This window comes from Gopherus evgoodei, chromosome 4, assembly GCF_007399415.2.
Source record: "Gopherus evgoodei ecotype Sinaloan lineage chromosome 4, rGopEvg1_v1.p, whole genome shotgun sequence".
In the NCBI taxonomy this organism is placed as follows: domain Eukaryota; kingdom Metazoa; phylum Chordata; order Testudines; family Testudinidae; genus Gopherus; species Gopherus evgoodei.
Window position 1 is genome coordinate 52,540,667 of NC_044325.1, and position 26,809 is coordinate 52,567,475.

At 36.2% G+C, this 26,809-nt stretch overlaps 1 protein-coding gene across 3 annotated transcripts in view; it reads left to right on the plus strand.

The window, feature by feature from the left end:
• STRN3 (striatin 3) overlaps positions 1–26,809 on the plus strand; it is a 90,781-nt gene that overhangs the window by 52,329 nt on the left and 11,643 nt on the right. Inside the window, exons 8-12 of one of the 3 annotated variants that reach the window (XM_030559338.1) lie at positions 3,037–3,147; positions 10,751–10,888; positions 16,376–16,509; positions 21,384–21,559; positions 21,712–21,759. In XM_030559338.1, coding sequence (XP_030415198.1) covers positions 3,037–3,147; positions 10,751–10,888; positions 16,376–16,509; positions 21,384–21,559; positions 21,712–21,759 — 607 coding nt within the window. The remainder of the gene's footprint in view (positions 1–3,036; positions 3,148–10,750; positions 10,889–16,375; positions 16,510–21,383; positions 21,560–21,711; positions 21,760–26,809) is intronic. The other 2 variants (XM_030559339.1, XM_030559340.1) reach the window with 2 other exon arrangements.

The following is a 26,809-nucleotide window of genomic DNA, read 5'->3' on the forward strand; positions in this document are numbered from 1 at the left end:
AAAAACATGTATTTGCTGTCCCCTCAAACTGATGTAGGCAGATTATTGCTACCTCAGACAATTTTCTCCTTAATATATATCTTTTGAATTGTGAATGCAAACTTTCTCCTTTGCTGGATTTGATTCCAGTGGCACATTATACCAGTTTTATACCAATATAATTCCATTGACTTCAATGCAGTTCCTTTTTATTTAATTGTAGATTGATTAAATCCTGAGCTTTTGGGACTGAATAAACATACATTTTCTTTTATGGTCTTAAAATAGTCAAGATTGCAACTTAGTTTTATTTTGCACAAAGGTTAAAAGGTCATAAAGGTTAAATTCCTCATGGTGTATCAGAATTGGATACAGTATTCCAAATGTGATCCCACTTTAGTACTGTCTAGGACTATAAACTACCATGAACAAATTTACATTTTTTAGTCTTATAAATACCTTGCATAACCTTATTAGACTTTTTTTAAGCTAATAGTCCCTGAAGCCTCCCCAGTCTCCAGAGTGATTCTGCTGGGAGTCCATAGTGATTCCGAGGAATTCCAAGGGTCTTTTTTCCTCCCAAATATTAGCATTATGTAAAACAATGCCATCTCTTCCTTTACTTATCTTGTCTATTTCTTCTAAAACAGTCTACTTCAGCACCAGTCTGAGGCAGATTTCAGTTTTGCCTGTTTAAATCATTCTTTTCCTTTGCACAAATGCTTCTGCCTGTTTTTCCTTTAAGCATCTTATATTTGCATATAGAATAGGCTAATTTATACATTATATTTATAGGTTATATTCTACGTATGGATCAAATTGTGAAGTTTAACTTGACTTTTACAGAAGCTCAGTTCCATGTGTTTCTCTTGTATCCCTCTTCATCCTAGTTTTTATGCAACCTTAATATTTTTCCTGTTTATTTTACTTTTATCCTCATCCTCCTTGCTGCTTTAATTTGTTATCCTCATAGCTTCCTTTATTCTTTTTGTTTCATTAGTTGGACATGTACAAATCCAGTTGTTTGTATGCCCTATGTATGTAAATTAATTCCTAGTGAATAAAACTTCTTTATCAGATTTCTAACTTGTTTCCTGTCTGCAGGTCTTCAGACCTACGACCAGGTCATGCTTTGCTGTCACTCCAGTTTGGAGTGGACATCTTAACTAACTTTCTTAGTTACTTTTAATTATTAATATAATTCTCAGCATAGATTAACTCCAAAGATTCATAACTTTTAACATTTGATCAACAAGTTGGCAGCTATATTCAAGTTAAATCTTTCTCAAAGGAGACTACTGAAAACCAACCACTGGCTTCATCTCCCTGTAGCAGTTTGTCATGAACATACTTGTATATTTACAAACATTGTTTCTTTGTATTTATGTGTTTAGTGTAATAGTTATCGCATATTGGGGTTTGCAACACATTTTGCCAACAGCTGACCTTCAAAACCATGAAAGATGAGAAAATTCAAACTATATTAAACAAAGAAGAAAGGGATGGAGAATGTCAGATTAAAATATTTCCACAGATTTCCTGTAAGGAAAATAAGATTATAATAAAAATCTACCAAATATTGTTTTGTCCAGTCAGAGAGAAATGGAGAAAGTAGATGTGCAAAACACATGTATAAGATTCTTAAGGGGCATATCACTATAATATTGAAATACCACAGGTATATGCATGAATATATCCCATCCCTGCGAGTTAAGGAGCTATTCTCTGTTTATAGAAGGTAAACTGAGGCTCAGATTAAATTTGCCACCTGAGGAAATCTGGACAGGGAAACGAACAGAACCCACATTTTATGAGTCCAAGTTTGGTATCTTAACCAAAAGACTACCCTTTCTGGTCAAATCAGGACTGACTAACGAACTAGTTACTTTAACTGTCAAAATTTTCTGCACTATTTCAGTGCTAGCCTGTAATATTTTGCTTACAAAAAACAGTGCAGGGAATTGGTTGTATTTAGAATGATTAACAACTTACTGGTCTTCTGTTTTAAAAAATATTTTGTAAAATCCTAAATGTCAAGTCCCCAAATGTAGTCCCTGTATTTGTGTAACTTGAAGACTTTAATGTTGAGGAAACCTTTAAAATTTGTGACGTAAGTTATTTATTAAAGATACTTTATTTAAGCAAGTACTCTGCCCTACGTCTACCGTGTACTGGGTTTCTAATTGTAATTTAAGGTCAGAATGAGGATGTCAAACTATCTTCACTTTTGTGAATGTTCCTTATTAACCTTCATATAAAATGTTGTATGTGAAATTGTGTGTGTCTTTCTGGTAACATTTATGCATCATGCCCTTTAATTGGTAAATTTAATTTAATTGGTAAAGCCCTATCTTCTGCATGTAGGATTAGCGTGTGAGAGGATGCATGTTGGGCTTTTTCATAAACAAAATACACTAATATACTCAGCTTGCGCTTTCATGAGTTGTACAGCATGAAATATATTTATTTGCTTATTCAAAGCAGGCTGAATAATTCCTAACACTGGCTTTCTAAAGATGCAGTAATCTTAAGTACATCTCTACCCCAATATAATGCGACCCGGTGTAACACGAATTCAGATATAATGCAGTAAAGCAGCACTCCAAGGGGGCAGGGCTGCGTGCTCCGGTGGATCAAAGCAAATTGCATATTACGCTGTTTGATGTATAACGTAAGATTTTTTTGGCTCCCAAGAACAGCGCTCTATCAGGGCAGAGGTGTACATTAGATACCTTTGTTTGTTTAGTAGCATCTATCCATTATTCAACACAAACAGCTATTTAAAGTAAAAACTCAAATTGTTTTCTCATTGGTAACAAAAATTAGCATAAAATAATATTCAGACGTAATTATAGTAAATAGTTTAGTGAAAACTGTATAGAATGGGATCAATACTTTGTAAACTGTAACTGATAAAACTGAGACTGCACCTTTAAAATATTTTCAAGTATAACCGAAGAACTTTTTATTGATTATGTTGAGCTATAACAATCAATCACCAACAGCTTGCATTGCCAACTGCTGATTTTTTTTCTTTTAATAATATGCTGCATGTAGACAAAGATGACCTGTCCCCAACTTCTGAGGTTTGGGATGTAGACCAGGGACTAATAACTAAACTGAAGGAACAGTACAAGAAGGAACGAAAGGGGAAGAAAGGGGTAAAGAGTAAGTGCAGATTCTGAATCTTGAAATGCAATTCTTTTTCTCCATTTGGAAGACTTTTTTTTTTCTTCTTCTTCTGCAAATTCTGTTTTTGTTTTTGCATTAAGTATTGTTTTCCTTGATGGGGGCAACCAACTTTAACTTTCTATCTGCTAAATCTGATCATACAAGAAATACCTTGTGCCACTTGTGAGAACAGAAACGTGAAAACACTTATAAACATACAAATCTAGGGTTAAATAGGAAAAGAGAAATAACTACCTTGAAATCTAAATACAGTGGTAGATTTTGAACAGTATTGGTTCTGGGGATGCTGTCTTGCCTTTTCCTGAACTTTAACAAAGTAGGCTAAATTTCTCCATTTGTAAAAGAAAAAGATTCTTGAACTGACTTCTTTCTTGAACCTTGCTTTGAATCACGATTCATTTATATTGTTGGACCTATATTTCTGTCTGTCTGCTAGAAGGCAGCATGAGAATGAAAAATATGCCTTTCATGTAAGGGAAAGCAAACATTTTTGTGGATTACTCTACAATATATTTTTGCCTTCATGTTGACATTCAGTCTGCCATGCAGTTAACGTCCTCTGACATTCTAAAGAAAAATACTGCCATTAGGAAGGAAGAAAGGATTACATTCTGTCAGATTAAATGATTGATGAATAAGGCTTCCACTTAAAAATATGTAAAGTATTTAGAACTCCAGATTTTAATATTATGAATTATGAAATGAGATACATAATGCTACAGTATATAGAATTCAATTTGTTATGTAAAGCTTATATAGACAAAGAGCAACATTAGTATTTGAGTTGCACTGGTGTAATTTTGGAGTAACTCCATTGAGTGCAATGTTTTTACACTAGTTTAATTCAGAGCTATATTTGGTCCAAAGTAATTTTACATGCGAGTTCAAAATTTTTTGTGAAACACTGTAAGCTCTGTCTAAGTGCTAAATATATACTTAAATTAGACTGTACATTATTTTTTAACATATGTTCATAGATTTATAGATTACAAAGTCAGAGGGACCAATGTCTGGTGTGCTGTATAACACACATAGAACTCCCCCTCCCCCAAATAATTCCTAGAGCATATCTTTTAGACAAACATCCAATCTTGATTTAAAAAATGTCAGTGATGGAGAATCCACCATGACCTCTGGTAAATTGTTCCAATGGCTGATTACTCTCACTATTAAAAATGTATGCCTTATTTCCAGTCTGAATTTATCTAGCTTCAACTTCTTGCCATTGGATTGTATTGTAACTTTTTCTGGTAATTTGAAGAGCCCATTATTAAATATTTGTTCCCCATTTGGGTACTTAGACTGTAATCAAGTCACCTTCTCTTTGTTAAGATAAATAGTTTGAGCTAATAGATTTTAAATATAAAGGAAGGGTTTTTTTATTTAAATGTTAAATTACTTTAAATTTTCAAATACTTAATGCTATTCTGTTTTGTGTGTGACCTCTAATGTCACTTAACTATAATTTAGTTTGTACATGTTTGTTTTTAAAGTTTTACATGACTTGTTTATGTAATAAGGTGAAATTTTGTTAAGGTCAAAGGTTACTTAACTTTTGTTGTTGTTGTTGTTTTTTATAGTTAAGTATACCTAACTGGGGCCAAACTAAAAGTAGTAAACAGATATGCACAAAAGTGCACCTGCATTTAGCATGTAAACAACCAGTTAGACAATTACCAGCCTTGCATGAACTATTTTGGAAATAGGTTTACAGATTTATTTTTGAGTGTTAACGTGGAGATATACCTTTTTGAAAATTTGTCCCTGCTAATTTGGTTTCCTATTTAACTTTCAGAACTTTTTTTTTTCTTCAGGCTGTGTACAACCCATAGTGACAATAAAATTCATAAACACACTGGTATCTTTCGGTTTCTGAAAAGAATGAACTGATGTGATGTTGTTACCTTTTCTTAAATTTGTATTATATATAAAATGATTGAATGGTAGGCTTTGAATGCTGTTCAATTTGTACTTGGATTAAAGTTTTGCTTTAAATGCACAAGCGTACCCTCCACCCCCACCCCAATCAGATTCTGCTTTCTCATGCTCATGAAGTGAGTAGCTCAGAGAAGCAGTGAGAACAGAGGATTACACATTTTGCTGTGGGGATATATTAACTATTATCTAACATGGCAGGGGCTGCAGCTTTTCAAAGCCCCAAGAAGTTCTGCTGGGAAGACATTGGGTCCACCTAAGCACGAAGGGGAAGAGCAGTATATTGAGGAGGACTGGAAATTAGTTTCAAAGGGGACAGGTTACAAAAGCCCACAGGTAAGTATTAAAAAGAAGTGACCTTACCAGAGGTCGCTTAACAGAGGACTGTCAGGGTGTGACATGGAAAATTACAACAGGGTCATGGGAGCAACGAGAGGGGAAACTGCTCAACACCTTAGCTGTCTATACACAAATGCAAGGAGTCTGGAGAATGAACAGAAAGAATAGGAAGTATTAGTACATAAACTAAATTATTACTTTATTGGCATCACAGAGACTAGGTGGGATAAGTCTCATTACTGGAATATTAGTACAGAGGGAGAGGAATAGCTTGTTCAGGAAGGGCAGGCAGAGTTAAAAGGGATGAGGTGTTGTCTTATACAAAAAGAATATGTACGCTTGTTCTGAGGTCCAGAAGGAGGTGGGAGGAAGACCAGCTGAGAGTCTGTGGGTAAAGATAAAGGGTTAAAAATGGGGATGATGACATGATAGAGGTCTATTCTAGTTCACCAAACCAGGAAGAGGAGGTGGATGAGGCATTTCTAGAACAAATAGCAGAAATATCCAAAACATGCGACCTGGTAGTAATGGTGGACTTTAACTATCCAGACATCTCTTGGAAAAATAACAGCAAAATACAAAATTTCGAGTACGTTCTAAGAGTTTACTGGGGGTAACTTTGTTCCAGAAGAGTGGAGAAAGTAACCAGGGGGACAGCCATTTTAGACTTGATTCTGACCAACGGGGAGGAATTGTGTAGCAAATCTGAAAATGGGAGGCAATTTTGGTGAACGTGATCGTGAAATGATAGATTTCATGATTCTAAGGAAAGGAAGGAGTGAAAGCAGCAGATAATGGACTTCAAAAAAGCATATTTAAACAAACACTGCTCACCATCAGCACCTGAACTGATCCATATGATTCAGCTCAGGATCAGCACTTTGTTTAATATTAGAACACTTAAATATCTTTATACTGAAAAACAAGGGTTGGTTTATTAAAAATTCAAGATTTAAGTGATAGAGAGTAAGGATATTGGAAACAAAAGGTTACATACACCTCTACCCCAATATAACACAAATTCGGATATAACGTGGTAAAACAGTGCTCCGGGGGGGTGGGTCTGCGCACTCCGATGGATCAAAGCAAGTTTGATATAACATGGTTTTACCTATAACGCGGTAAGATTTTTTTGGCTCCCAAGGACAGCGTTGTATCGAGGTAGAGGTGTATTAAACAAAATCATGCCTTCTAGAGACTAAGGTTAGCCTCCTGTCCAAAGAATTTACTTACCCAGAGTCCTTTTCAGTATTTCCAACCAAGGTTAGCTGAGATCCCATTTTCATGAGTGTAAACACACTGTCTACTTCCTAGATGCAGGATGTTTGGGTGTCTTCTTTGCCTTCTACTTATATTTCCCAAAGGTCATTGTCATTGACAGGATATTCACCTGTGACTCACTTTTTCCTGTGTGTTGTTTTCCTGTTAACTGGAAGAGCAGGAAAGCCTTTTCTTGTAAGTTATTACCTCCATAGGGGTGTGGAGACAGATTTCAAGTTATATGAAGGCTAGGGGGGTTAAATTGTCATGTATTCTGTGCCCTTGACCGGAGGTATTTATTAATGATAACTTTGACATCTCAGCGGAAAAGTAGATAAAGGGCCATATTCTTCTCACTGAATCTGTGCTTTTCGTCTTTTTCTCGTTCACTTTTTTTTGGAGGGGGGGCTGGGATGAAGGGTGATGAGACCTTAGTTTAGTTTGGAGTAAATTGGTGGATGCTCATTCCCTTATTTTAATACCACCCAAATCAGAAGTCCTGCTTTTCATACATTTAAAGGAGGGTACTAAATTCCTGGTAACAATTCCTTTCGCAAAGCAAGTTAATGAGTTGTAGGCTTTGGTTACCTATTACCATTTTCCTAAAATTCAGGTGATCTTATTTTTGTGTTAATCATTAATTGCCTTAATAAGCTGTTTTATTTTTTTCACTGTCATCTTTTTCAAGGTGAAGCAGTAATTTTTAATTTTTTAGGTTGGACATATTTAGATATGACACTTTCAACTCTTAGTTTGCAGTTTTATCGAGTGAAGGTGTATCAAATTATTTCACACTCTTTATTAGTTTGAAACTATACTGTCAAGTCTTGTTTGCATGTGAACCTTGTGCATGTGAGTACTAGACTGATCTTAACCAATGTTTGCTTGCTTATATTCAGAGAAGCCTGACCAAATCATTAAACATTATTAAACAACCTTTTGTGTCAGGTTTCATAGGCTTGTTAGAGTACAATTTAGAACAGCCTACACATGTTCTTGTGCTTTTATGTACCACCTTCCATCTGGCAGCTCCAAATGCTTTGCAAATATTAAACAATTTAGAGTCCCAATACCCCTCTGAGTTTGGTAAATACTACTGTCACAGTTTTGGGGTTAACTTCACTTCTGCCCCTTCAATTCTCTCATCCAGGGTCCCCCATTAGGCGTAAGGCCTCCAACTATCACCAGTCATTTAGGTTTGCAGTGCCCCTGAAATTCACTGTGTTTATTCCAGGAGGTCTGACTTCAGTCCCGCTCCTGCAATTCTCTGTATCAAGGGAAAAAGACAGCATGTACCAGTAACCAGTGAGCTTTCACAAAGCACAGTATGCTTATTTTAGGACAATAGTATTATAGAAAAAAATAATCCTAAAACAACAAAAAATCTGCATGCATGCTAAGCTTACAAGGTTCTGTCTTCCACGTGGAGACATTAGCAGGTTCCAGATTTTCTAATAGGGCTTTGCCCTCTGTAACACTATCATGTCTTTTCTTAGATCAAAATGAGGGTCTGAGTTAGTTCACGCTGCCTCTTTATGCCAAAAGCCCTTACTTTGTCTTCTGGGCCTGTTGATCCCAGTCTGAACAAGTATATGCAATATCTCCCCGATGGGGGTAGTTATCTGGAGTTTTTTTACCTGTCCTGGGATTTGCAGTAATTACCCTCTGTTTTAATTCCTGGAATACGTTTGGTAACCCTTCCCATGAAGCTGAGTACAATCCTAACTTACAAAAATATATAACATTTATACAAACAAACATTTGTGAATAATCCCTATGGCTATAGCATCTGGTTTGCCTTGACATAATAGTCTTTTGAAGTTTCCACACTTCCAGTGTTTCACATTTGTCTCAATTACTTTCACTTACAAATGAAGAAAAAGTTAAAGGGATTTACCATTCTATTGTCCAAGACAAGATAGAGCACTGGGTCAGGTAAGGCTGTTTTTCTGTCGTCTTAACTAAGAATATCTTGTCCATCACCATAAGCATTACTGCATGCAAGTCAATAAGAACATGAAATTGTGCAAATGAGTTAAGGAAGAAGAACGTTTAAGCTAGTTTGTGAGTAGCACTGTGTTAGGCGGGTAACACTGGCACAAAGTTCCCCTTTTCCTGTTTGTTTTTAGGTTGTCGTCTTGAACAGTATTAATTGAAACTGAAGGGGGCACAAGCCGTACCATACTTAAGTTTTGAAACGTGTTAATGCTTGTGCCCCATCTACAATCTGCTGATGAAAGGATTGCTCCTAGGTTTGTACACGTGAAAGTGCGTGCAGTAGATTAAAAAAAAAAAATTGGCATTGTCTGGGCAATTAACTGAAGCAGCTCTGTTTACTTATAACTAACTTAGCTTTCCTGTTACCCCTTTTGCTGTCATTAACTACGTCTTTCAGGTTATAGAAAAATACTGTATTTCATTGTTAAATCGGTTACCTTGTCTCCAGCAGAATTAAACCTAACTTAATTTAACAATGGGTATTCTGTTTTTGTCTAATTGATTTTTTTTTCTATCAAAGTAGAAGCCTAAAATCTGAGGGTATAGATGAAGTGCTATTGGATGCACTGGTTTTGGCAAATTTCGTCTTTACCTGCATATACTACTGAAAGCAGGAGAGTGTTTATCATGTGTGACCACACCAAGATATAATTTTTGGTTCTATTGAAAGTTAAGACTATGTCTACACTATAAAGTTACGTTGACAATTGTCCACCACTGTAATTAAACCTCTTTTGTACATGCACACACTGCCCTTTGTTACTGTGCAGTGCATCCATGGTTGGTGCTCTTGCATTGATAGAGAGAGCAGTGTACCATGGTTAGCTATCCCACTGTGCAGCTTGCCACTATCTGCCGCTTGGTGATCTGGGAAGAGATCACAGTGTATTTCTAAATAGTGTTACAGTGATATGTGAGTGCCAGACTTCACATCCAGTTGAGAATATGCATCTATGCAGGGAGAAATAAATAACATCTTTTGATAAGAGACAAAAGCTTCTGAATATGCTGACGAGTTTTAAGCCGAGACGACTTTTTATCTGAAATGTTCTGCTTGTAGAACCTTTAAAGTTACTAGTTTTTTTTTGTCTGACATTTTATGGTAGAGGTCCATTTTTCCTTATATCATTGTATCTCTTTTTGAATAGGCTAACATAAAATGAAACTTGAAAAATTGTGCTTTTGCAAGTTATTTTCTCTCTTTTTTTCTTTACCTGTATATTGGATGTGAATGTAGCAGGTTGGTTTTTTTTGTTTGTTGTTGTTTTTTTAAACTATCCTTAATGCAGAACTGTACTATGTAGGGTCATACATATTTATCAGCACTATATCTTCTACAGATAGAAATGCCAGTGACAATTTCAAATCAGACTTTTTAAAATTAGAAACTTAATTGTAGACATGTGTAAGTGTATTTTGAATGTGGCCCTGACTAATCATGATTGGGCTTAATAAAAATTTTGCACAAAGCATCATTTAAAATGCTATTTTAAAAATGAACAAACAGGGAAAGTTAATTGTTTGTTGCACCCCCGTTACAAGTCATCTCTACTTCTTTCCTTTGTAAGGTAACTTTCTGTTTGTACTTGAGATTTTCTGTGTTAATTCATATAGTGTAGTTAAAACTGTTTAATACTGCAAACATTTAGTTTATATGTATTTTGTTTAAAGGTTACTTTCTATAACTGTTACATATTTGGTTTTTCATAGGGACTTGAGGTGCTGGGTTCTTTCTTTTCCACAGCAGAATATAAAGCTGTACCGCAAATGAACAAGACAGTTCTAATCAATTTTTTTTGACTTGGTGGAGAAAAACCACTTACATATAATTTTCAGATTCAGTGTTTAACTGGTTTTCAAAATTTCCAAAAGAACACAATATAACAGTTAAAGCATCATAACCAAAAATAATAACCAATGTCTTTTATTCTTTAAGGAGGTTCCATTAGTAATCTTTCTTGTTTAATTAGGAAACTGGATTTATTGACTGCTGTCAAGTCAAGCGGTAGCAATCAAATGAACCTTTGCTGCTGACATTAATTTACAGGGGTCAACAGGACAAAACTTCACGACATGATAGCTGATCTGGGCGATGATGAGCTGCCCCACATCCCTTCAGGAATCATTAATCAATCTAGGTCACCCTCTTCTAGAATGACTGATGAAGGTTCAAGAGCGGAGGAAGGTACAAAAAAATTCAGCTACTTATTGTATTTTAGAAGGTTTTAATTTAAACACATGGTATCACTTATCCCCTCAAACACTTAATGCAGTTACAGTTGTCAATAGTAGGACATCAACACTGTTTGCAAGTCTGTTCACACAAGTTTGGTTTTTTTGCATGACTACCACTTGAAGCTTTTGTGTCTCAGAGAAAATCAGAACTTTACGTGTCAAGTGTTGTTTTTTTTTATTCAATTTTATATGAAACTGCCTTGGTTCTGACTTTGTCAACTCTTAAGTCCCTTGTTGCAGAATTCCTTTTTAAAGTAATCTTATCTGGATGTTACATTATAAAATTTAGTTTAAAAAGTTTTGTATTGAAAGGTGAAATAAAAATAGTTACTGAAAAGTAGTGATGTAATTATGAAGGATGAATTTGGCTCTTCACCTTCAAATTATTATTAATGCTTATAAGTAGCGTACTTTTTTAAATTAGCTACTTTTGATCTATCCTATCCTTAACCAACCATTAGCTCCAGATGCAGTTGAACTATCACTTTCATTCCACCTCCTGCAAGAAAGGCACTGGGAAGTTGACTTAAACTAGTTAAACATGTGGAGGAAGTTGGTCAAAAGATTATGTGCATCTATATTTTTTAATAACTTGAGTTATTTGTAGATTAATACAGTATCTGTACTAATGTTGCTTGCTTCAGTGTTAGTCTCATGCTGAAGGTCACAGTTATGTTATAAACTAAGATTATAATCTGCCTTTCTCATAAAACATATTGAAGTATTTATTTCAAATTCCAATCTTCAGGGCTTTGAGTAGCTTCTAGCCCCAATGTTGTCATAACTGCCTCAAAAGTGGTGAGATTTATCACAATATAAAAATATCAGTCTATCACTTGGTGTCAGTCAAGCACAGCTTCCAGTGTCTGTATATTTTCCAATGTCAGTAAGAAATTGTCTTTTATTTCACAGTAAAAATAAAATTGGACATAGTTTTAGGGCTTGTCTATACACACAAGTTGCACTAGTGCAAGACTTACCTGTATAGCGCACCGGAAAAACTGTTTTGGTGAGTTGCAGTCACACTGTGCCTATGCATATTGCAACAGTTGTGGCCACATCGCAGCATGCTGTATTGCTAAAAGCATGGCGTTCTCTGGCAGGGGATTCCTGTCTCCTCTATATCGCTTGCAGCCTCACTCCCTTATGAGAGATTTTTGCTATGTATACCTGTAGGGATTTCCGAACTCCTGCAATTCCCTCAAATCTGCCTATAGGTCACCTCTCCTGCACTGTAGTCATACTACCTGTTCCAAACCTAGATGAGGCACAGAGGAATGCAGCACTCCTCTCTGTCAAATTGAGGCGTTCATAGCTGTAGCAAGATGAATTACAAAACTCAGAGTAATGTTTGGCAAGCAAGGAAGAGCAAATCAGAATTTATGAGGAAGGAGATTTCTTTCAGTCATTTGGGTTCATAGTTCCCATTGTTTGGGGTGCCATCTATTGCATCTTTATCCAGAAACTCGACAGTATTTTAGAGAGAGGATTACATATGTGAACCATGGAATCATCATCATAAAGCAAGGCATGTTTCTTGCTTGGATTTTTATTCATGTGTTTTGGGAGTCAATTGATTCATTCTAAAATACAGCACTGTAATCTGGTTAAAATACTGGACCATAAAAACCAATACTTCCATTTCCATGCCTTTTCAAAATATTTTGTTGCATAGTTCACATGAAATCTGAGTGGACGGGTGGAGGTGGGTGAGTGCTCTTCTCAGGGAAACGTTATACCACCACATGCTTTAGATGATTACAAATTGTCTGCACTCAATATGTACACAAATCGTTCTGAAAGAAGGTGTCTCTAGAACTTTGCCATTTCACACTATTTGCCATTTTGTTATGCGAGCATATTTTCCAGCCCATCAATTTGTTTTACTGTTCTTCATATATTTCTGTCGGGTGAGAACTGTAGTGTGAACATAACAGTAATCCCATGCGTCTTATTTTTTTCCTTACCTTCCTGTGACTTTTTTTAAAACAGAGTTTTAAAATTTCAACTCTCTCTCTCAACTAGTTGTTTTAGTGGTCCTTTGACAATATTAAACAAATATTTCATAATCCATGTCTACACCAGGTGATATGAAGTCAGTAGTAGTAGATAGGTTAGTCATCTCGTTTGTAGAAGCTCCAGAACAAAATGCAAATCTTCACTGCACTCCTTCTGTCCATGTTCTTCTGCTTTAATAAATTGAATGAGAATGGCATATTTCATTATCATGAATAATAAAGAAATGACCCATAAATGACAATTGTATCTGAACAGCATACTACTGCCCAGTGATTTTATTTCATCTAACTATTTCAAGTAGTTTTGATTTAGGACATCCACTATTATCCTCCTTACCAGGCCATAGTAGCTCAACTGTTGAGTTGCAGTAAGCCATAATATGTCTCTGGTTACACAAATGGCCTGTGTAATCCTTTGCTGCAATACAATGTAATGTCACATTGGAAACCAGAATTCTGAAAGAAAGGGAGTGATTGATACTTTCATTTGCATGCCATGCCAATAACCAGAACGCTATTCAGGCTCACATAAGTTTCATGGTACTTTCAGTGTCTGAACTCTGACACAAAGAGGCTTGAATGTGATTGTGCCCAGGTGGGTTTTTTTCACCGTGCTTCACAAGATGAAATATAAACAATTATCCTGTTTTAAAATATTTCCAACCACATTTCAACCATTTTAATGTTTATTTCAAAACCGCTAGTTACATTGATGCAAACTGAAACTTGTCATAGACTAATACACTTGGAAAAACCATAAAATGTAACAAATACATTTGTCAGTCTTCCACTAAAAAGTGGTATAGTCCTGCAGTTCTCCACTGTGGTCTTACTCAAAGCACGATTGCTATCTAAGCCTTCTCTTCGGGTACATGAGTAGCTGTGCAGATGTTGTTTTTTTTTTACGGTTTTTTTTAGGTAAATAGTGTTAATTGGCAGATAATGCTTATTTGTATACAGTACATAATGTTGGTTGCTATTGTGATAATTCTAAATAATAACCTCTGGATGATGAATGTTTGATTAAAGAATAGACTAAGGAGGAAGTTTTTTTGTGATTGGACTAGTCAGTTATAAGCACATCTGATTATGTATGTATAGTGCAATATTTAATCTGTAGGGTATTGTCTGGATTTTTTGTTTATGCATAATGTTAACAAGTTTGAGTGCAAGGATGGCTGGTGCATCCTTTTACTCAGTCTCTGCCATAATAAATATTATACTAGATCATAACTTGTAATTGATATGAATACAATAGACAATGACTTCACCAGAACACACTTGTATTTAAATTGGAGGATAATAATAACTATACAGTTCTATACTGCATGAGCAAATAACTCTGGTAACCTTAATTCCTAACAATCCTTAATCTTTAAACAATAGTTCATCAATGTTACTTATATATTTTTTCTTTGGAATATTTCTGGTAGGTCCATTGCAATGAAAAAAAAGTTTTTGCTATTTAAAGTTTGTTCACCTGTTTTGATGATAGCGTAAATACATGTGTGTTTCATTTTTATTACTTTGTTGCCATTTATTTTTATTGAAACTTTTGACTGTATTTTAAAGAACACTTTTCATAATTATTAAGAATGTTACTTAAATAAAAAAAGCCCCAAATTTAAAATGATAAATTTAGAAGAGAGTTTCAGGTTAGAACTAAAATGTTGCTTTTGGAAAATTAGTTTCCAACTTCTAAATATTGTTCATCTTTTTTGAAGTTTCAAATACAGATGAATCTGAATATAGTTGCTGTAGGTTCAGGGACGGGAGTTCTGAATTTCTCTTGATAGTGAGAAGTACGCTGTCCCAAAGATTGCTCTGAGATGCATTGTACATTTGGGAAGCAGGATATCTCCTACAGTTCCCAGGTGGGGAGAGGATATGTTCCTTTTATGAGGTGCAGCTTACTACTTGAATTGTAACTGAACAGTTCTATTCATGATGCTATGACTTTGCCCCAAGGGGAATAGTAAGGGAGCAGACACTGGACTCTGAGGGACTGGAATTTTGGAATTCTTCTTATGCAGGCTCAGCAATGGGAGACAGACTCATCAGGGCTTTTACTTGCCCTTTGCCTTTCCCCTCCTATGTTCCTTGTTCCTTTGTAGGGGGCAGGCAGAACATGGACTTCAGTGAACAATCCTAATTCTTTAAATTTCTTTTAGTAAAGATTTTGTGGGTTGTGTTTCTCCGTAGAACTTTTGTCATGTCATCTTAATGCACATTTCATGGATCTCTTCCTTCTTTTCTTTACTACTCTATCTCAGTACTTCTGCTGGAACATCAGTATTGGGAAATTCACAGTTAGTATAATTAGGGTGGGTGACTAAACTGAGAATAATGTTGAATCTTGTAAGGAAACTCCTACATCCATACACACTGAAAATAATGTAGGACATTTTACTTATCGGGAGTATGACTCTTTGGGAAAATAAATCTGATTTTGTTAGGATGCAGTTACTTGACCCTTTGCATATGTGAGGTTTCTGCTGAAATATTGGCAAAAATGAATACTACTAAGGGACATTGTCAAGTAGTTTTGGCCCAAAACAGAAGAAATGGCTTGCTCTTGCGCACATATGCAATTTTGTCTGGAAAGTTTAAATCAGGAATATACTTTCCCTTATCAGGTATCCTAGTTTTGTTCTTTGAAAAGTAATACCAAAAAATAAAACAAACTCTCACCCACACCTCTTTCAGTAAGGCAGATTTTTTTTTCTAGAAGCGCTGTGTGTAAATCCTTATTCAAATACCTTGCAAACAAATTGATTTTTTGGTGGGGAGGCAGCAGGGAGTCATAGATGATACCGAAGAGTAAAGAATGTGAATGAATGCTGGAGAAGATGATTCAAGCCTGAATTGAAAATTAACATATTTGTTCAAAAGCTGCATTGTTTAGTACTAATTGATAATCAACAAGAAAAATGTGTAAAGCTTCAAATGTTTTAAGGAACATGCAGCTAGCTGACATGAATATCAGTTGTTTATTTTTAAACTTTATCCAAACATTGTTGATACAGTCAAATGCAGAACTCAGTAATTACAAATGTTGTAGGTTCTTGTGTTTTAAAACCCTGTCTGTATATGTGTGGTGGAAGGTAGGTCCTTATGGGGAATTATGAGTGCTAAAAATACTTGCTCATGGAGGTAAATGTTTATTGCCTTAGCTTCAAATTCAGAGAATTATTTTCAAATATATGTATGTATATGCTCATATTTTCTTTTCCACTAGGAGATTTTACCATGATTTAACAGTTCAGCTCTTTTCCACTAGGAGGAGGAGATTTTACCATGAGTTGTTAACAGTTCAGCTCTTATACATTGCTGTGCCTTTAAGTGATGACTGATCCAGTTTTTTCATATTGTAAATTTGAGGTTTTTTCTCAAAACTTAAACTGTTTTGTTCTTTGTAGCGGAGCCAATAACGTTTTCATCTGGAGGTGGCAAGTCATTTATTATGGGTTCTGATGATGTTTTGTTAAGTGTACTGGGCCTTGGAGACCTTGCAGACTTGACAGTAACAAATGATGCAGATTATAGTTATGATGTAAGTGAAATTTTATTTTAAAATTCTTTATACAGTTGAATATAATCAGTCAAATTTTCAGAATATTTCAAACGTATAGGACAGCTTATTTTAGAGGCAAAAGCTACATTTTTTGTAGAAACACCTCATAAACTAGCAAAACAGCTTGTGAAATGAAAATAAAATATGATTAATTTTTAATGAATTTGTAATTCATATTTTAATTTTTTTACTTAAGTAACATATTTTCCAAACAAGTTTTTAGCTGAATTATTTTAAACAAAAATTGGAATTGCCCCAGAAACTGAACACTAAAAAGTTGGAGCTAAAACCATATATTGTTAGTAACTTAAATTTCTAGATGTTTGCTATTTTTATGTATAAAATGTGTGTATATATAATAGTGTGTAATAGCTTTTTTTTGTAGTGTGAATTTTAGATTTACATGTGTGGAATATTCTTTCATTTTATCGTACTGCAGAGTGTCCTACATTTTTTTCCACTGTACACAAAATTACTGCCCATGGTAACATTTTTAATATGGAGTTTGTATTGGCTAGTAATGTTGATGTTGGGCTGGGGTAGGGGATTGTGTGCGTCCATCTGTCCAGGCAAGTCTTTACATAGTGTTGCATTGTGTTTTAGACAAATAAGACATTTTCATGCTTTAGTTATTTCTATAACTTTTTCTGGATTCTAGAGTCTGTTTGCATTTTTGAATGTTAAGATGTATGTAAATATTTCTCTTGAGAAAATACTGTCAGTGGTTTTCTTAAAAAAACACATTTTATGCACATTTGTGAAATGAAAACTGTGTTTATAATATACCCTCGGGTCTTTAAGTTCCATAAGTGTTAGAAGCGTACATCATTGTTTAAAAAAAAAAAAGTTTTTCTTCAGTATTACTCAAAATGGTATGAACCTGAATTCTATCAAATATTTCAATATATTCTACCATATTTCAGGATTTAGTGATGGATATTTTTCTTCCTAAAATGACAAACATTAATTGCTCACACTTCTATTGGACTATAAAAGACTAATTATAGTATCCTATTCTACAAAAAATAAAGAGGTATTAAGTAGTTTTGGAAAAAATGGTTTTTACAAACACATTACAGGAGTTTCTTGGCTTTAGAGGTTTTACTACATTAGATAATATACAATTTTTGTTACCTTTAAAGACCTGACTTATTTATGAAGTAGTTTTAATTCAGCATTAACACTGAGAAATCAGGTACTAAAAAGTTAGAAAAAACAAATTTTAAATGGAGAGATGAAGTTGAAATCCGAGATATAAATTTTATGCTTAGGCCTTAATATATTATGTTTTTGTATAACTATAAATTTGTCAAATGCAGTATAATACAGATAATATGAAGCAATCTGGAGTTTTTATGTAATAGTTTACAGTAAGCTACAACACACTCAATTGTCAGATTTGGTTTTAATTTTGTAATGTTTTAGTGAAATCTATAAAACAAGTTTAGAGGAAAAGTAGTTCAGTAACTTTAAAGCTTTGAACATTCTGAGGTTTCAGGCCCAGAGATTGAGAAAAAACAATATTCTTAACCTACTAGATTTGATTACTTAAAATTTGAATGGAAAAGTTACAATTTACTGACTTTAGTTTTTCATTACTTTTAAACTTATTCGTCATAGTTCTTCAAACTTTGTTTATCCTTAGCTATGGGAGGATTTTAGCACTGAACTATGTTAATAAAAATGAGTGCTTTCATCCCAAGGTCCCATTTTAGGATTTCAGTGTTTTGATTAAGTCTCAGCTCAGACTTTAGGGTATTCTACATATTACTCCCATTTTACAGATGGGAAATTGGAGGCATAGAAAGATTAAGTAATGTACCTAAATTCCCACAGTTCTTGTTGTGGGATTAGATCCAAAATTCTTCTTGGAGGAGACATCCATATGCATGCTCTTCTAGGTGGTATTTGCCCCATGTGTCCAAGCTTGGAATTGTTTGAATTGCCACATCCTTTGAGCCATAAACGTGTGTTGTTTATCCTTGGTTCCTCATCAGAGGATATAACAGCAAAGTAGCCACAACAGTCTCCTCTTCTTTGAGTAGTGTCCCTATGAGTGCTCCATTGCAGTTATTTCAGGTACACATGCACCTTTGATTGGAGATTTTCAGTGGCAGCACCTGTTCAGCCCATACTTCCGCTTCAGCCATTCTCAGGCCTCAAATGAGGATTTATGAAGCTGTGCAGGCAAACTGCCCTCAGTTCCTTCTCAACCACCCTATGGCTTGAGACAGAGCATCTAGCACAGTAGTTCTCAAACTTTTGTACTGGTGACCCCTTTCACATAGCAAACCTCTTGAGTGTGAGACACCCCCTCCTTTGTAAATTAACACTTTTTTATATATTTAACGCCATTATAAATATTGGATGCAAAGTGGGGTTTGGGTGGAGGCTGACAGCTCGTGACACACACACACCCATAATAACCTCATGGCCCTCTGAGGGGTACTGACCTCCAGTTTGAGAACCCCTGGTCTAGTAGGTGTTCACTTCAAGGTTCACCATTAGCGTAGCTTTACAATTTTAGTATTAGTTTTGTTTACTTAGTTCTAAAACTATTTACTTTCCCTCCCCATTTAACACACTCTTCCCCTCCCCTTTTGAGGCATTCTACTCATGGGTCTTTGTTACCATGGTATGTCAGGATCTGCAGGGTTCAACTACTGCTTCTCTTGCTTGGAATCTTCCCTGGTTAGCTATGGACATTCTCAGAGCCCTGCTGTTTGGGAGACACCCACATACTCACCAAGTGTAAGAGCTGGTCTTTTAAAAGCAGATCTAGAAAAAACAGGGAGATAAAATGTGGGCTCCTCATGGTGGAACAAGCCCTGATACTAGCTTCTGATCCAGGCTGAGAACCACTTCCCCCCCGCCCTCCTCCAGTACACTGGTTTTTAAGTATAACCGGAGCCTTGTTGTCCTCCACACCCCACTCACCAGCATCTTCACAGGATGAAAGCACAGAAGATACTAACAAGGCTGCAAAGATAAGTTCTAAATCTCCTAATAGAGACCCGCATGTCAATTCAGAGATTGATGGGTTTGGACAACATCCAGAGCTTGCCTCCTAGTTGACAGGTTTATGACTCTAACAAGCCTCCTATCCAAAGTTAAAATAAGCCGTTGCACAGGAAAGTTGTCCTGCAACACTGAATTGGTGGTTAGACCCCAGAAAAGTTAAGAGGTCAGTGCTGTTTAACTTTCTTCTGATGGAGATATTTCTCATGGGTTCATCAGGTACATGTTCGGGAGCCCACCTGAGCCACTTCCAGATACAAAGGACTTGACTCTTCAGCTAAATGTATTGGAACTAAGAGGAATCAGGGCAGCTTGTATAGTATTCTACAAAATCCACCATGCAGATGTTAATCACCTTTCAAGATACCCTCTTTAGTATGCAGGATCAGACCGTGATTGTCCAGCTCTTTTCTTTCTTTGGATTCTGTTTTTCTTTGAGGAACTGATAGATTTTTTACATACTCTACATATTATCTAAAAGAATTGAACAAAATTATAATTCATTGTATTGCACAACTGCAGTGTATAAAATGGATTTGAAGTTTTGAAACGGAAAAATAATATCTCATATTCTTTTGAACTTTTCTCCTTTTTAATTTTATTTCCCTAAAAGTAGTTTGGTTTTTATTAAAATTCTATTTATTACAGTATTTTCTGACAGAAATTACAGCTAAATTTTCTCATAGAATAGATCTTAAGACTAGAAGGGGTGGTTATGATAATCTAATCTGATCTCCTGCATAACATAGGCAATAGATCATCCAACCTGACAACAATTATATACAGCAAATGTCAGCGATAGTTAAGGCTTTCTTGGAGTAGGAAAATCTCACTGAAGAGGAAAAGAGAAAACTAAGAAAATAAATAATTTTTCAGATTTTAAAATGCAGACTCTAGTAACAGTAGATTTGAGTAGTATTTTAAAAGTATTTCCCACAGGACATCAAAAATGCTGTGTTAGAGTTAAAAAAGAAAAAAAAATTGAGTCCTTTTCAGGATTTTTAGAAAAGATGCTTTTACCGCTTGCTACTATTGTCATAGTCAATAAGTATTCTTGTCTCTTAACTGGTATGGCTTTTTGCAAGATACAAAACTGATGCATAAATTACTAAACTCAATATTAAACAATAATAATTTTTGAATTCTAGTCTGTGTGAACCTAGAAAGATTGGGAATAATATTAATCCTGTATTCGTTATATAGACTTTTTTCTATTTACAGCTGATGCAAAAGCTACAATTACAACGGAAGAAAAACTTGCTTTTGCAGGTTTAGATAGTACTGAGATTTGATTTGGTATCCTGAATACCTTTCTGGAAAGATGGATCATACAAGCTAAAAAGGAGATATTAAAAAATTTTCCCCCAGATATTATATGAAATACCAGTATATTTACATTGGTTACTTGTACACAAATATTGGTTGTCTCTTTGGTTCTGTAGCCTATAATCATGAAGAATTGTGATGGATACTGGTTCACTGGAAAACTTTCCAGTGGCATTTTATATTTCATTTCTCACTTTTTAGCAAACCTTAAAAAACATGCCAGAAATTAGAAACCATTTGGCAAATAGGCTTTCTTTACTAAATTTCTGTGCCTTTTTTGCAGACTCCTTGGTTTTGTCTCAGTGTTATTGATATAACTCTCAAAGTTCTGTTTGGTGTTGCAGAGCTAGCAATGAATGCTTAATTTTTTGTATCTCCAGGAAAATGGTACTTACTTAAATCCATGTCCTGAACACTTCAGTCTTCAAACACTAACATACAGTATATAATTTTATATACAAAATCATTAAAGGTACTACGTGGATTTTTTTGTATGTTTTTGTTTTTAGCTGCCAGCCAATAAAGATGCCTTTCGGAAGACATGGAATCCTAAGTATACCCTACGCAGCCACTTTGATGGTGTGCGAACATTAGCTTTTCATCCTGTAGAGCCTGTGCTGGTTACAGCCTCTGAGGACCATACTTTAAAACTTTGGAACTTACAGAAAACAGTTCCTGCCAAAAAGCAAGTATATGGTGGCTTTCTTTTTTTAAGCTTGAGGTATATGTTGTTGTCTGAGTTGTCTCTCTAAAATTTTTTTCATTATGTTCAGTTTCATAACAACATTTTAACAGATAGTTTAGTATAATCACCTTTCTGTTTTTGTTTTTTTTCAGGAGTGCCTCTTTAGATGTAGAACCTATCTACACGTTTAGGGCCCACATGTAAGTGTTTGCCAGTTAATACTTCAGAAGCAGCCATTGCCACCTATTACAGATTCAGTAAATTGTTTAGGCTTAAAGATCACAATTTTATTAACATTATTTATGCGTGGTGCCAAAGATGCACATAATTGTTTATAAATCGAGTAAAAACTGTCTCTGTCCTGAGGAATGCACTGTCAGGATAAAAGAACAATGACAACAACAAGGGATAACAACTGTAGAAGGCTTAAGGGGAAGGGACAGAGAATGTGGAAGAAGACACTGAAATGTGCTGTAATGAAAACTGCTGGGGTTTTTTTTTGTACAATATGTAAAGTCTGCTTTAAGTGGATTTTGAGAAGAGGCATAGGAGGTGAGGGTGGAGGTTTAGTAGATAGATTTAGGAAGGAAGCTTCGCATATAGGGAATTGCATGAAAAAGGATACAGAGGGCAGGCATGGGTTGAGTGAAGAGAGTGGATGGGAAGAAGAACAAAATGAGACCAAGCGTAGATGTTGGAAGGATCTAAATTGCACAGAGAGTGACAAATCCAAATTCAGTACAAAAGGCAACAAACGGTTTACAAGAGGGATCTCGGGTGGGTTAGTTTGGACATAAGTATCAGTTTTCACAACAGAGTTTTGAATAAGATAGCTGTTGGGAGTGAAGCAAATGCCAGGAATTCCTGTTGGGGGAGAGTTGAATTAATCAAGATGGATTATGATCAAAGCCTGATCAAGACTTCAGCCAGAAGATCTGCAATGCCAAACCATTGCGTCCCATGCGTCTTGAGTTTACCTATTTTTGTGTTTGGATGGGTATCTCATCTGAGATGCATCATGAAATCTATTACCACTTCCCATATCACAATCAAAGTTTTGGGAAGAGGGGCTAGTGCAAACTGGTTTGCCCCAAAAGGGACTCTTGTCCATCAAATTGTGACAGTAAACTCACTAGAACAAAATAAGCCAGTGCAACCTTTCAGCTGCTCTGTAAAGCAGCTGATCCAGCATTTATAAAAAACATGCTGATGGTAAATGACTATCAGATCACTGAACTGCTGCACAGCTACTTGAGACCCAGTCAACTAACCCTGGCTTCTGACTCAGCAGAATAAAGTAGAGGAAGGCAAAACAAAATAATTCAGCATGGTGTTGATGCACTGAGGGGAAATTCCTTTCTCTTGGGTATGGCAGTCAAGAATAACCAGTCCTACATCCAGCAACTACAAGCTCCAAAGTAATGCTCTGAGGGGAAGGTGTGGAAAACTTTCTGCTTCTGAAAATGGCATATGCTTCTTTCCAATCCAGAAATACTTACGGATTGTCCTTCCCTCTGACAGAATAATTTAGGTGGTAAAATAAATCTCCAGTCCCATGCTAGCCCACAAAGGAGGCAAGCCTGTGGCCCCAGGACCTGGCCCTGTGCTAGGTCAGAACAAGTACAGTTGTTCTTGTGAGAATTGCAGGGGTCATAACTGCTTAGGAACATTCTAATCTTGGGGTAACTCTGTGCCAAAAAATGAAAAATTCTGTGCACAATATTTTAAAATTCTGCAAAATTTTGCATATTATATTTGTTAAAATAATGCAATACAAACATGCCAATTTCAATTATTTTGGTAATTTATTTAAACGACAGTGCAATGGATGGAGAATTGGAGCATTGGAGAAAAACCCCAAAACCCTTTTGTCTAAAGTAGCTAGCTAGGTTTGACCCTTTATTTCTCGTTATTAGTCAACAAATATATACAGCCATATGCTCAGTGTTACATCATAGGCAACTGAAGAATAAATGAGGGTTGGGGAATCAAAATCACAATTTATATTGGCTACTGACCATCTCCAGAAAGGTCAGTAGTAAACATAGAGCACGTTTTGATAGGAACATTTTTCAGTCCAGAAATTTAGCCCAGTTCTAATCACTGAAGCTTCATAAGCGTTTATAAAACCATACTGTCATTTACAATAAGTCTCCTTTATACAACTTTGGCAATGTAAAGGGCCCTTAAAACTTTTACACCTGTTCTATGCTCCACAATCTCCTTTGGAATTCACTAAGAATGGGAACAGTATGCTAACAACAATGAGAACAACTAAGCAGACAGGCTGCTACATTATACTCTATCTGAATTCACAGAGCCTGCCTCATTCCTACCTCCAAACATCCTGAAGTCCCAGTCCTCCATGATATGCATGCTGCAATAGCAAGCCAAAGGGACAGTCTCTCTCGTTTGCTCACTTCCATGCCTGCTCAGCCCACCCATGTCCTCCAGTGATGATTGACATCTCCTCTGGCTGTACTGGCTGGCAGGGAGGAGCAAGTGACTGCTCTTTCAGCTTCCCTTTGTTTCCCCGTAGAAGTCATTATTCTGAGGGAAAACAAAGAAATCTGCGGATGACGTGAATTCTGCTCCTGCACAGTGGCACGGAATTGCCTCAGGAGGAACATTCTGAGGAACTCAGCAGATGAGATCTTATGAATCTCTATGATATATCTCAGCGGTTCTTAAACTGTAGGTCAGGACCCCAAAGCAGGTCGCAATCCCATTTTAATGGGGTTGCCAGGGCTGGTGTTAGACTTGCTGGGGTCCAGAGCCAAAGCCCCACGGCTTCAGCTCATGCTCAGGCTTCGGTCCCCACTCCTGCGGTCGTGTAGTAATTTTTGTTGTAAGAAGGGGCTCATGGTGCAGTGAAGTTTGGGATCCCCTGAATATCTGTACAGAAAGGTAGATGGCATACTGTTATGGATAGTTGTCATTGTTTCCAGTATATTATCTGTTCTGTGGTTTTTGTTTTGGTTTGTTTTTTTAAAGGGGAAAAAAATTGGGGTATTTCTAGATAGCTTGTGGATTTTTTGGTTTTTATTATTTTATGACAGTCAGTTACTCTTCAAAAGTGGTGTAATGGATGTAGACTTTTTTCTTTTTCAATATTTATCTGCAGTCTCTCCTATCTCAAAACAGTAAATGCAGTAAACCTATTGCATTATTATAAATGTTATTGCCTAAACTGATGGACAAGATAATCCAAAATTAAAAATGAAACTACATTTGTGTCTGGGTCCAGCAGCATTTCTGTGTCTGAAATAATCTAGAGACTTTGTGTAGGGCTTCAGATTTGTCATAGCATTTTTTAATCAAAAGTCACAGAAAAGTCATGTTGTATGACTTCTGTAGTAGAAATCATGGGTTTAGGAGGAAATGGTGTGTGAAATCATGGACACACTTTTTGAAAATGGGGGGACCATGTAGGAAGGTCACATTCTGTCCCCAGGAAGAGGGAGCATTTTACAGAGCAAGTCCACCTCGCACTCATCCCACAGTGGTGGCTCCTGTCTTGTGGGGCTGGCCCAGCTCCCCACTCCTGTCTTCATTTCTTGCCACAGTGTGCAGGCAGGACCCTGCCCCCTTTCCCCCCTTTCTTGGCCCTGGAAAGATTGTAATAGATGAAGTTGATTCTTCCTCCAACATTATGGGAGACAGGTGGGGACTGTGCCAAGAAATGAAGTGAAGCTTCCCAGTGTCCCTGGTCTTTGTGGTGATGGCAGCCAACATTTTCCCTTATAGGATCACAGAATTGTAGGGCTGGAAGGCACCTGTGGAAGTAATATAGTCCAGCCCTCTGACCTGAGGCAGCACCAAGTAAAAACCTAGATCATCCTTGATAGGTGTTTGTCCAGCCTGTTCTTGAAAACCTCCAATAATGGGGATTCCAATCTTCTTTGGAAGCCTATTCCAGAACTTAACTACCTTTATTATTTAAAAGTTTTTTTCTAATATCTAACCCAAATCTCCTTTGCTGCAGATTACATCCATTACTAGTTGTCCTGCCTTCAATGGATATGGAGCACAATTTATCACCATCTTCTTTATAACAGACTTTAACATATTTGAAGACTGTTATCAAGTCCCTTCTCAGTCGTCTTTTCTCACAACTTAAACATGCCCAGTTTTTTTTAACTTTTTCTCATAGGTCAGATTTTCTAAACCTTTTATCATTTGTTACTCTCCTCTGGACTCTCTGCAGTTTGTCCACATCTTTCTAAAGCTTAGTTCCCAAAACTGAACACAGTATGCCAGCTGAGGGCTCACCACTGCCAAGTAGAGGGGAACAGTTATCTCCTGTGTCTCATGAATGACACACCTGTTAATGCACCCAAAAATATTAGCCTTTTTTTGCAACTGCATCACATTGTTGTTGACTCGTATTCAGTTTGTGATTCTCTGTAACCCCCAGATTATTTTCAGAAGTACTACCAACTAGCCAGTTATTCCCTGTTTTGTAGTATGCATTTCAACCAGTTGTGCCACCTACCTTATAGTAATTTCATCTAGACCACATTTCCCTTAGTTTGCTTATTAGAATGTCATTTGGAACGGTGTCGAAAGTCTCACTTAAATTAACATCTGTCACATCTACTGTTCCCCTTCTGCCAGGACAGTAACCTTGTCCGAGAAGGAAATTAGGTTGGTTTAGCATGGTTTATTCTTGACAAATCCATCCTGGCTATTTCTTATAAACTCCTTTGGGAGCTTGCAAATTGATTGTTTAATTTGTTCCACTATTTTACAGGTATTGAAGTTAGGCTGACTGGTCAGTAATTCCTTGGGTCCTCTTTGTTCCTCTTTTTAAAAGATTGGTATTATGCTTGCCCTTCTGCAGTCCTCTGGGACCTCACTTACCTTCCACAGGTTCTTGAAGATAATTGCTAACAGTTCCAAGATTGCATTAGGCTAGTTCTTTAAGTACTAGAGGATGAATTTCATCTAACCATGTCGACTTGTATACATCTAACTTATCTAAATAATCTTTAACCTGTTACCCTCTTTTGGCTTTCATTCCTTCCCCTTTGTTGTTGTTAATTGAGATCTGGTCACCCTTAACCTTTTTAATGAAGGCTGAAGCAAAATAGACATTAACGTTGCAGCTTTCTTGATGTCGTCAGTTACTAGCTCTCTTCACTAGCTTCAACCACTCTATTTCCCATAGAATTGTATGTAATACATTAATTCTTAATAGAAATATTTGTAGGTAAGATTATTTCTGTGGAGTGTGAGGTTTTTATGCCA